The 12682-nt window shown below is 42.8% G+C and overlaps 1 protein-coding gene across 1 annotated transcript in view; it reads left to right on the forward strand.

Moving 5' to 3' along the window:
• The window catches only part of KCNK10 (potassium two pore domain channel subfamily K member 10), a 69030-nt gene that overhangs the window by 19047 nt on the left and 37301 nt on the right, over positions 1-12682 (forward strand). The window contains exon 2 of the mRNA XM_035117643.2: positions 6695-7032. Within this exon, the coding sequence (XP_034973534.1) occupies positions 6695-7032 (338 nt within the window). The remainder of the gene's footprint in view (positions 1-6694; positions 7033-12682) is intronic.

Consider the following 12682-nt stretch of genomic DNA (forward strand, 5'->3'; position numbering starts at 1 on the left):
GGTACGTGACATCTCCACCATCCAGAGGTGCATGCCTAGGGATCATTGGATCTGGACGGGCTTCACACACTGATGCTCCATCCTGTAGAATTCTATCAGTAATATTTCATCTGTACAATCAGAATGCAGTCGCCATTAAGAAAAAGAGGTCAGAATGGGCCAATATATATGTGGACTGCCCCTGGATCAAGCGACTTTTCTTCTTTAAGTTCTCAAAGCTCTTAACCTAGCCCAAGGTTGTCATATGAACTAGCCAGATGTTTAACTAAGAATCAACCACAGTCAGCCCATTGTTTGAAAAAATAAGGCATTAGAGGCGTCTTGCCTCAAATTGATAACTAGACATTCCATTTTGGTGACTGTAACCTTTGTTTAAGAAGCCAGTTGGCACCTAGCTTATATATCTGAGTTTCTAACACTGATCTAGTTGGGGCTGGGAGAGAACCCAGTCTGAAATCCTGGGAAGCTACTTTTGCTCAATGTAGACAGTTCTGAGCTAGAGGGTCTAACTTGGTCAGCTTCCTAACTTTCCTGGTGGCAGCCATGGTTTTTTCTTGTTCAGTTCCTCCCCAAAGTTATGGAATGTCATCATCACTCCTGGGTCCAAGTTGCTGTATGTGCAGCCAAAGCAAAGCATGGCAGCAAGTAGCCCCCTGCAGTTGAGACTCTAGGGTGAGGGTTCCAAAGAAAGACTTATACTTTAAAGGAAAAGAGGCAGTGCTGCAGCCTCACAAGCCCTAGGACATCCCACCTCCTCCAATATGTTCAGCTATTCTATTTACCATTTAGGCCCACATTTTGACTAGAGCAGACTAAAAATGGTGTGTGTGTGTTTTTAAAACTCTCGCTAGCATCAGTGTAGGTGTAGTGCTCAAAATGTCAATTTTTGCTGATGCTGGTAGCTAGATTGTACCCAAAATTATCAAATGCCAGTGAAATAGATTACTATTAGGATCAGGTTAGGGAAAAAGCTTAGTAAATTTATTGACGCTTTTAATCATATTTCAGAGTTTAACAGCCTTTGTGAATGGATTGCATTTTGCTTTATTTATTGTACATTGAAAAGTTTTCAGGATCTTTCCACCTCACTTTACAGTCTGACATCAATATCAGGAAAGATTCTAGAGCATATCATTAAGCAAACAGTCTGTGAGCACCTAGTTGTTTTTTTAAAAAAAATCAACGATTTTTATTCATTTTCCACATTTTTTAAAAATAGCCATTTTTACAATTTCCACAATATTATATCACTTTTTCACATAATATATATATATATAAATTTCCAACATGTCCATAGCTACTTAGGGGAGGAAAAAAAAGGGGGGGAGGTCTGTGAGCACCTAGAAAGGAACGCTGTGATCACTAAAAGTCAGCACGGGTTTCTGAAAAATAAGTCATGTCAGACTAATCTGATCTCATTTTTTGACAGAATTACAAGCCTGGTAGATGAAGGGAACGCTGTGGATGTAGCCTATCTTGATTTCAGCAAGGCCTTTGACAAGGTGCCCCATGATATTATTGTAAAGAAGCTGGTAAAATGTGGGCTAGACAATGCTACCATTCAGTGGATTTGTAGCTGGCTTACTGACCGAACCCAAAGGGTGCTCATCAGTGGCTCCTCCTCATCCTGGAGAGAAGTGACTAGTGGGGCGCCATAGGGTTCTGTCTTGGGCCCAGTCTTATTCAACATCTTTATAAACGACTTGGATGATGGGCTTGAGGGCATCCTGATCAAGTTTGCAGATGATACCAAATTGGGAGGGGTGGCTAATACCCCAGAGGACAGGATCACACTTCAAAATGACCTTAACAGATTAGAGAACTGGGCCAAAGCAAACAAGATGAATTTTAACAGGGAGAAATGTAAAGTACTACACTTGGGGGGGGCACAGTACAGGGTGGGTGACACCTGGCTTGAGAGCAGTACATGTGAAAAGGATCTAGGAGTCTTGGTACACCACACACTTGACATGAGTCAGAGGGAGAAAGATTGTTTTCTGCTGCTCCAGAGAAGCGGACACGGAGCAATGGATTCAAACTACAAGAAAGAAGATTCCACCTAAACATTAGGAAGAACTTCCTGACAGTAAGAGCTGTGGAATTTGCTGCCAAGAGTGTGGTGGAGTCTCCTTCTTTGGAGGTCTTTAAGCAGAGGCTTGACAGCCATCTGTCAGGAATGCTTTGATGGTGTTTCCTGCTTGGCAGGGGGTTGGACTGGATGTCCCTTCCTATAAACTTGGTGATTGATATATTTAAGTACTGCATTTATACCCCCACTTTTTCTCGAAGGAGCTTGAAGTGTTGCACACAGTCATTTTATCCTCAAAACAACCTTGTGAGGTAGGTTGGGCTGTGAGACTGTGACTGGCTCAAGGTCACCCTGTGAGCTTCATGGCTAAGTGAGGATTTGAACTCTGGTCTCCTGGATTTTCTACAGCACTCTAGCCACTACACTCACCCCACACACCCTAGAGTTTTGACAATAAAATGTGCTTGGTTAGAAGGCGCAAAGGGCAATGGGGGGCTGACATGATGATGTCCTCCAAAAGTTTTAGACTATAACCCCTTTTTTCTCTGACCAAGCTGGCTGGGGCTGATGAAACTTGTAATCCAAAAACACTACCCTGGCTACTGTTGGGCTAGGGCACAAACATATAATATTTGTTATGATAGTTCACCCAAACTTGAGGTGAATAGGAATTTATTTTTAAAGGAGACAGAACTGTATAAATAGAATACCTGACCACACTGCTCCTTTTATAAAATGCAAAGAAAAAAATGCAAAAATAACCCCTTTGCTTTCCTGGGAGGCATTAAGGCAGGTTCTCTGAAAGATGATGTCACACTTCAGGGAATTCTCATACACCATTTATCGGAAACATTGTCTAACATGTGCAGATTAACCTTTGACTTCTGACACCATTTCTCTCAAAGTCTTGAGCTAATATGATCCTTCTGGAGACTGTGTAATTTATAAATGATCAAACACAGTTACTAATGACTTCAGGTCGGCGCCTCGATCCCGACATACTGATGTGAATGAGAAACACCTGTGAGTGTTCTTGATGCAACCCATCTCCAATTGAAATGAATGGCACCCTCCTGTTTGCCAAGAGATTGGTTTTGCACCCTTCATTCTGTTGCATGATCCTACCACGTTTCTCCAAAAATAAGACACCGTCTTATATTTATTTTTCCTCAAAAAACACACTATGGCTTATTTTCAGGGGGTGTCTTATTTTTTCCTCCTCCTCCTGCCGCAGCCGGCATTGCTGCTGCGCCTATCACTATGTCTTATTTTCGGGGTATGGCTTATATTCCTTGAATGCTTAAAAATCCTGCTATGGCTTATTTTATGGGTATGTCTTAAAATATGAGAAATAGGGTATGTACAAGGTGCTCAAAAAGTAACTATACACTATACTGTAAGTAAATGTCCATAGGTGTAGAGTTACTTTTTGAACACCCTGTACATCTTTATGCATTGTTTTGAAAATCAGAAAAATAGGCAGAGGTAACATTTGCAGGATGCTAGGCTTTAAACATCTAAACTGAGTAATTATTTAGTTCTCCCGCTTACAGATTGAGAAATAATAACAATGGGTGTAATTCAACTACAACTTCCTCATAGTAACCCCATTGAAATTAATGAACCTGACTAAGTTAGAGCCGCTAAGTTCAACGGATCTACTCTGTGGAAAACTTTGTTAAAATAGTAATATGAATACGGAAAGCCTTTTGCATATGTTATCTCAGCAGTTCTTATAACACTTCTGCAAGTTAGGTAAGTATTTTAGCTTTGAGGGTTGAGAGAATACAGTAGCTGCTTGCCCGAGGCCACTTAGTGAGTTTATGACAGATACTTGAACTAATTCACTGCTCCCTCGCTTCCATCCATTAAACTACAGGGGAGGACCAAGAGTTGCTTAGGAAGTTTTGGCCCGAGATCATAGACTCGTATTCCAAGCCTCTGATAGTAACCTTATTATGGCCCTCCTGGCCCTCTGCATCATTATTCTGCTAAATATTAATGAGTTAATAATCTCACAATCTGTGTGAAAGACATTGTGAGTCATGGTATCTATATCCCTACATGGTATCTATAGTATAATTGAGCTTGCTAATGCCAGGATGTTTGTATTATTGTTAACACTTGTGAACAGTCACTGTAATAGCACACTGCATTCCTATACTTGTCTACTCAGAAGTAAAACTCATTTAGTTCAGTGGGGCTTGCTCTTAGGTAAGTGTGTACAGGATTGCATCCTTAAACATGATAATAATGGTCACAGGGCATTTTTTGTTTCTTAGCATTTCATTTCCCTCTGACCTTGCTTCTCGTGACCCCCTCCCCCAATCCCTCGCCTTGTGTGTGTATTGCCTGCCAACTTGGAACAACGCTTTGTACATCTGACGAAATGAACCTCAAAAAACTTATGCCACTATGTTCTGGTTTGAGGGACGGCTTCATCAGTAGCGGAGTTGTGATCTAAGAGCAGAGTTCCAGTTTAGGCAATCAAAGCAAGGCAAGGGCAAGGTCTAGATTGCAGTTCAGCACCTTGGATAGCTCCATGTGTGTCAAGTGGACAGAAAGGGATGGGAATGCTTGATGACAAGATCTGGTGTTGTAGGAATATAGAACAGCAAGTCTTCTTAAGCTCATAAAAACATAATGAAAATTCATGCCAAGTTCCACTTTTAAAAACAGCAGTTACTGGGCAAAAGTCTAGGATCATTGTTATAGGGTTTTCAGCCATACAGTTAACAGACAAGTAACACCAGGGCTGGCCCTATAGTTAGGCAGAGTGAGGCAGTCACCTCAGGCCGCTGATTTTGTTGTCATGAAAAGACAGCAAGTTAATTATTTATAGACTTCAGTTAGTAGTACTCCAAAACACACACACATAAACCAATAAACTACCATATTTTTCTGTGTATAATACTAGGTTTTTTAACAAAAAAATTAGGTTTAAAATTGGGGCTCGCCTCATACACAGGTAGCGCTGAGACATGATTTCTTAATTGGAGTCCCCCAAAATTAGGGGGCGTCTTATATGTGGGGGTGTCTTATACATGGAAAAATATCATTAGTGTATTCTTTGCGCCAGGGAGCAGGAGATATCATAGAATAGAATAGAATAGAATCATAGAGTTGGAAGAGACCACAAGGGCCATCCAGTCCAACCCCCTGCCAAGCAGGAAACACCATCAAAGCATTCCTGACAGATGGCTGTCAAGCCTCTGCTTAAAGACCTCCAAAGAAGGAGACTCCACCACACTCCTTGGCAGCAAATTCCACTGCCGAACAGCTCTTACTGTCAGGAAGTTCTTCCTAATGTTTAGGTGGAATTTTCTTTCTTGTAGTTTGAATCCGTTGCTCCGTGTCCGCTTCTCTGGAGCAGCAGAAAACAACCTTTCTCCCTCCTCTATATGACATCCTTTTATATATTTGAACATGGCTATCATATCACCCCTTAGCCTTCTCTTCTCCAGGCTAAACATACCCAGCTCCCTAAGCCGTTCCTCATAAGGCATCGTTTCCAGGCCTTTGACCATTTTGGTTGCCCTCTTCTGGACACGTTCCAGCTTATCAGTATCCTTCTTGAACTGTGGTGCCCAGAACTGGACACAGTACTCCAGGTGAGGTCTGACCAGAGCAGAATACAGTGGTACTATTACTTCCCTTGATCTAGATGCTATACTCCTATTGATGCAGCCCAGAATTGCATTGGCTTTTTTAGCTGCTGCATCACACTGCTGACTCATGTCAAGTTTGTGGTCTACCAAGACTCCTAGATCCTTTTCACATGTACTGCTCTCAAGCCAGGTGTCTCCCATCCTGTATTTGTGCCTTTCATTTTTTTTGCCCAAGTGTAGTACTTTACATTTCTCCTTGTTAAAATTCATCTTGTTTGCTTGTGGGATTTTCTGCTTCAGGTACCAGAATGGCTTGACCGGTTTGAGGCATTATAGATTGTAATCAACCCATTGAAACTAATGGAGCCAAATTAGTAATGTTCACTAATTTTAATGAATCTAATTTTAATCTGAATAGGACTAATATTGGATAAATGCTTTGTGCCTTGACATTGTTGTGGGGGACAGTGGTGCCATTTGCTTCTCCATTTCAGGCTGCACAATATCCTGGTTATAATAATTTTATTTATTTGCTTGTTTTAAAAACTTATATACCACTTTTCATTTATAAATCTTCAAAGGTGGTTCACTGTAGACATAAAAGCCATTAAAATAAATATCAACAATGACAACATCCAGGCCAGAACACAAAATTCCAGCAACTGCAGCAGCCATAATTCATTATCAACAGCGAGGAAATTCCAAGGTAAACAGAAATATCTTTAAATATGTGAAAACATCCCATTGTTGGTCCCTATGGTGTTGGTCCATAGGGAGCTCATTCCATAGAATGGGTGCTGCAACAGAATAGAGTCCCCTCTGAATCCCAGCCAGCTGAATTTTTGATAGGTCGCAATGCAGTCAGGAGGGCCTCAGGACTATAAATCTAAAAGAAACATAGCTGCCAAGTTATCCCTTTTTAAAAGGGATTTCCCCTTATGCTGAATAGGCTTCCTCGCGAGAAAAGGGAAAACTTGGCAGCTATGAAAAGAAAACCAAAACTCTTGTTATCAAGCAGAGATTTTAACATCCTGATTTGCTTTTTTGTTTTGTTTAGTGACTGTTCCAGCAGCTGTTCCCTTGGCGCGTGAACCTGAGAGCAATAAGACTAAGGCACACAATCCAGGGCCACGACTCTCTATTTCGTCCCCCCGGGCAACTGTGATCGCCAGCATGGAAGCCCCATCACAGGGTTTGCAGACGGTCATGAAGTGGAAAACGGTGGTGGCCATCTTCTTTGTGGTTGTGGCCTACCTGGTCACCGGGGGGCTTGTGTTTCGTGCCCTGGAGCAGCCGGAAGAAAGCAGGCAGAAGGACAGAACAGCCAACGACAAGGCAGATTTCCTTTTGGAGAACAAATGCGTATCTCAACAGGAGTTGGAGGAATTGATTAAGGTGAGAAAACTAGAGGGGACATACTAATGAAACTCAATGACACTGCCATCTAAATTTGAAGTTATGGGAAATGATGGTTCACCACTGTGAAAATGAACTACAGCAAGCATTGGGCTTGGGTGCTCCCCACCCCCCAATTTCTTCAGTTTTATGACCATAGGAATGAAATCAAAAGCACCTGCCTTTGGTTTTAAGTGAAGTGTGGCTTTCCATCATGCCTGAAGCTGAAAACTGTGGCTTGTTAAAATTATAGTTAATGAGAATGTGCCATGCTCAAAGTGTGCTTTTACTTGAGGTGTGATCTGAAGCATCTTTTTGCACAAGTTCTGGAGTGGTTTTCCTGGTGACCTGAAGGGGCTGCTGTGGATCCATTGGATCCCAGCCACTGTTTCCTAAAATGTTTCCTCTTCCAATAAGCCTTTTATGCCGAGATCTTTCCTAGTATGCATCTGTATTGACATTGCTTTTAGCCGTTTTGTTGTTTGCGTGTTTGGGAGGAAGGCCAGCATGTGAACATGGACAACAATGACATCCAGTTTTGACTCTGTTTTTATTAGGAATAGCTGGCCCTGCACGTGTTGCTGTGCGTTAGTCTGTCAAATGGAGGGTAATAGGCCCCCTTCAGATCCCCCTGAGCCTCTGAGTCCCCCTGTTTTACACGTGTCCCAATCCATTATCTATTCTGTTTGTGTCCCCCCCCCCGTGACTGGCGTATTTCATGACGTTTTGAAGGATGGTATTTATTTTTGTCTTGTGGTTATTTGGTGGGGGATTTGGGGGGGGTAGTGGTGCTAAATTTTAAAGTAAAAACCACTTGCCGTGCCCCCAAGTGCGTTGCTGTGAGTTATCTGCCCCCCCGGGGCCTAGTGGGGGCCTGGCAGCGGGCTACATAAAACAAAGGCCATGCTGCGGCCTGCAATCCATGCGCTTGTCCTCCCCCCAGGCCTAGTGGGGGCCTGGGGGCCTGGCAGGGGCCTACATAAAACAAAGGCTGTGCTGCGGCCCGTGGTCCGGGCTGTCGCCCTTCCGCCCCCCCCCCGGCCTAGGGGTCTGATAATGGCCGCCTTGGTGGTTTCAGTCGCTTGGTTGATGATGTCATTATTTGTTTTGTGGGTGTGGTGTAGATTTCACAGGAAGGGAGGGGGTGTACTGTGGGAGGAATTCCACTTGAGGGCGCTGTTTTACTTTGTGGAAAAGCAGATTTCTACCTGTCCAGGTGTGAAATTTGAGGGATTTTTTCTTCTTCTAACAACGCTCGGGGCATGGCCTGGATCATTGTGTCAAAATTTCAGGACGATCGATCAAGCGGTTACGGAGAAAAGTGGAACACGCACTTTCACGATTTTTACATATATATATATATATATATATATATATATATATATATATATATATTTAGTACCACCTCCGTGGTCTCTGACTACTCATGGTTAAAGTAGAATGTTAATGGGTTAGGAAGGAAAGGGACCCCTCCCCCAGCCAGACGTTTTGCAAGCCAGCAAAGGTGGGGCAGGTTGTTGGAGACAGCAGCTGAACAGCTGATCGGCTGAGCATCCATGACCAGATCCACTTGGCTGAGGAAGAGCAGATTAAAGTGCAACACCAATAAAGTGTGAAGTTGTACTTAAACCAACAAACCTCTTGGCAGTACATGTTGGCTGTCTTGCAAGCCAGCAGGTTTGAAGCCAAAGAGAGCAGGAAATGGGTTGACAGGATGGCCAGCTATTAATAAAACCCCAAGCAAAAAAACCACACATCTGCCCATATATAAGCTTTGGAGCAGCTGTCCTATCAACTTTGTATGTGACTTCATTTGCAAGGATTCAGAAACAGTGTGAATTCTTGCATCAGAAGTCGGCCTTTAAGGTGACTTCAAATAGGGATTTAAAAAGCCCACACAGAGACCAACCAATGGTAATAGGTGGAGGCTTCCAGCCTAATCCCTCCATCTGCATTCAATGCATGGGGTAGCGATCACAAACTGTTATCACCAGACAGCTGTGTGTTGGTCTGTATGAAATAGATTTCATCTTGCCGCAGTTCTCGGTTGAAAGGTGACTTTGTTTCCAGAGCCTTTCTTTGTCAAACTAAGCAGGGGTCCAGAGTATATGAGTGGCCTTGGAGACCTGATTCTTGTCTGTGCAGTTTAATGGGTTTTCGTTCCTGTCAGTAAACGTGGGGCAGGCGGGGGGTGGGGTGGGAGGAGGCTCTGTTGCTGCTCATGCTGTTTGTGTTGTGTGGGGGGAAAACAAAGGACTTGGTATTGCTGCTTTTAATGTGGCACTTTCATTCATAGCGATATTTCTTTTTACAAACATCAAGGAACTGGCTGCAGGACTGCTCATTAAGTCCTGTACAGTTGTATGATAGAGGTATTCTTGATAGTGTGCTTGATCAAAACAAGGGCTTGTTAATTTAGAAATTAGAGGGGGTTTTAGTTGAATTTCAAAGAAAATGAAGATTTTGGAAATTCACTGACCTCTTTCACATGTTGCAGTATGCATGCTTTATCCTGCATGAGCAGATTATGTTCGTTTTACTTCTCCCTACTAGCATGTGGACTATGATCTCTGGCTCAGGCTACATTCACACCATACATTTAAAGCACTATGGCTTCCCCCCTCCCCAAAATCATGTGAGCTGTAGTTATGTAGTGCTGAGAGTTATTAGGAGACCCCCATTCCCCTCACAGGACTACAATTCCCCAAAAACCCTGTGAAGGGGGATTGTTACAACACTCTGGGAACTTTAGCTCTTTTAATTGTAAGACACCTTTGTACAAATAAAATAAACTTGGAGGTAAGGTAGGCTATGGATGGGCTCAGTGCCCCACTATGCACTTATTTATTACATTTTTACCCCACCTTTCCTCCAAGGAGCTCAAGGTAGCACACAAGGCTCTTTTCTTCCCCATTTTATCCTTACAACAACCCTATGAGAGAGGTTAGGCTGAAAGACCAGGACTGGTCCAATGAGAATTGTGAATGGGGAAGTTTCAAGAGACATGAGGGGACACATTTTTATTAAAAGAAGAAGAAGAGATTGGGATTTTGACCCCCAGTGTAGAAGACCGTTGGTATTATGTGAAAATTGTTCTATAAGGCATTGGAAATGGGGAACCAATGGGGGGGGGAACCGGGGGAGTCCAAATGTTATGATGATGATACAAGATTATTAGATAATTTTTTCTTTTTTCTTTTTTGCTGTGTTTTTGTTTTGTTTTATTTTCTTTTTGTGTTTTTTCTCTTTTTGCTTTTTGTATTTTTGTATGTTTTTCTTATGTGTAAAATGAATAAAGATGAATTAAAAAGAAGAAGAAGAAGAAGACCGCCTACTAATATTCTGCACCTTTAGGAGTTTGGCCAAAATGTGATTGCACCTACACCAGAGTTGTGTAGGAGAGGGGTAAAGACATTCTGCTCTCTGCCAAAAGTCAGTGGTGTGAAACCCACACCACTGTCCGTTCCCACACTGTTCTGTCCATTCTCAGTGAAATATTTATTCCCTGAAAGGTCAGTTCTGGTTTTGCTTGTGCAAAGTAGGTCATCAAGCCATTATGGTTGCCAGCTGGCCATTTTTAGAGCATTTTGGGAGTTCCAGAGGCCTGTAGAATATATAAAAAAGAGCCAGTTTTGGAGTTGAGTATTAGCAGGCTCCCTATCCTTTTCTTATGCCCCCCCATGCTTGAATCTCCTCCGTTTGTGTTTCTTCTTGGGCCAGTCACAGTCTCTCAGCCTAGCCTGGCACAGGGGGTTGTTTTGAGGATAAAATGGGGAGGAGCTCCTTGGAGAAAAGGCAGGCTAGAAATGTAATAAATGAATGAATGAATGAATGAATGAATGAATGAATGAATGAATGAAGTTATCTGATAAAAAATAAATTGACACCGCTCTTGTGCTGGGGGAAGAGCAAAGCAGAAAAGCCACCTACGGGTTCATGCTAAACCATTCGCCGTGGGTTTCCATGACCTGCAAATGCAGAAGTGGAGCGTGTGTACCCGGGGTTTGTCCCTGATGTTCTGCTGGTGGGTTGTAAGTCCAAACTGCACAACACCTTACTTGAAGCTGACCTCCATCAATTGCACCAACACATTTTTTCAGAAAGAGAGAAAGCAAGAAACACAAGTGGAAATGATGAAGGAGAGAGGGCGACAGGGGAGAGAGAAACACACCGAGAAAGAGAGAAGAGGTGGGAGGGAAGCAATTGAGGAAGAGAAAGGCATAAGACACAGGCTGCATTCACATGCTACTTCATTCCATTTTCACTATGTTTCCCTAGCTGTTTCCACATGTATGTTATGGATTATTTCTGGAAATGAGTACTAAGCTTGCACAGTATTCCTCTATCGTTCCAGAAGTGGCTTTTGTGCTGTCTGAAAGCTCAGCTATAACGTGGAACTTAACAGCTAGGGAGATGTCATGAAAATGTACATGTACACATACACACACACACACACACACACTGAAGGTTAAGTGAAAGGTAAGTTCTGGGCCTGCAAAGGCTGGAGACTCTTGCCCCGAACCTTCGTGTGAATGTCAGTGGCTCTTTTCTCCTGAGCGGCAACTGGGTTTTCTCTCTCCCTTTTGTCATGCGTTATTGCCTCCTGTGCTGTGTGCTGTGGTCGGTCTGCTTTTGCCCAGCCGTGGCGCATTTTTGTTCCTTTTCTCTCTTATCCTTTAACCTCAGTTGAGGTAATGAATGATCGCAGAGCTAATGAGCAGGCCAGCTTTGTCAGCGTACAAGCCAGGTATTCTAAGCAAGCTTTTCCTCAGGGGAATTCACTTTTGTCCTTAGGCGTTTCGTTGGCTCGAACGGGAATCGTTTCTGAAAAGTAAATTAAATAGGTTTAGCTGCTTATCGTATCAAATGGCTTACGGCCAGCAAGTGCACGGTATTGGAATGGATTTTTTGCCGGTAAAGGATTTTTGATTTTTTTGCTTAGGTGCTGGGAAGTGGGTAAAGATATCTACACAGAAGCACATATTTTAAACATAAACTTTCCCCAAAACGTTGGTTGTAAGTAAAGAGGTCAGAAGGTCAGAAGGTAGAGGGTGGCTTTTTTTAAAGAGTACTGTTGCTAAAGGGTTATAGCATTATCCTCTCATACCTCCATGTGGATTTTTAAAAATGATGCTTCCCCTACAGCTGGCAAAGGATCTTACTGCATTGCAGCAAGTGTTGACCTGCCTGTAAAAAAAAAAATTGTGTGCAGAATGATAGAGACCCAGTGGAGCATCTTCCTTGGACACGGCCTTCAGAGCTACATCTAGGCAAGAACAATGCGAATTAAAGTGTGACTTACTTGCAATGTAATAATAATAATAATAATAATAATAATAATAATAATTAGTGACAAAACATCAAATATTAAAAACTTCCCTAAACAGGGCTACCTTTAGATGTCTTCTAAAAGTTGTGTAGTTCTTTATCTCCTTGACACCTGGAGGGAGGGCGTTCCGCAGGGGGGTGCCACTACTGAGAAGACCCTCTGCCTGGTTCCCTGTAGCTTCACTTCTCGCAGTGAAGGAACCACCAGAAGGCCCTATTCTGTTGGATACTTGGTTCACGACTCTCCCAATGGCAGTGCCTGATTCCTTTTATTCTGCAATTGAATGCTCCCATGGAACAGATTCAGTGTGTGGCAGGAACG

Source organism: Zootoca vivipara, chromosome 1, assembly GCF_963506605.1.
Source record: "Zootoca vivipara chromosome 1, rZooViv1.1, whole genome shotgun sequence".
NCBI classification, from domain to species: domain Eukaryota; kingdom Metazoa; phylum Chordata; class Lepidosauria; order Squamata; family Lacertidae; genus Zootoca; species Zootoca vivipara.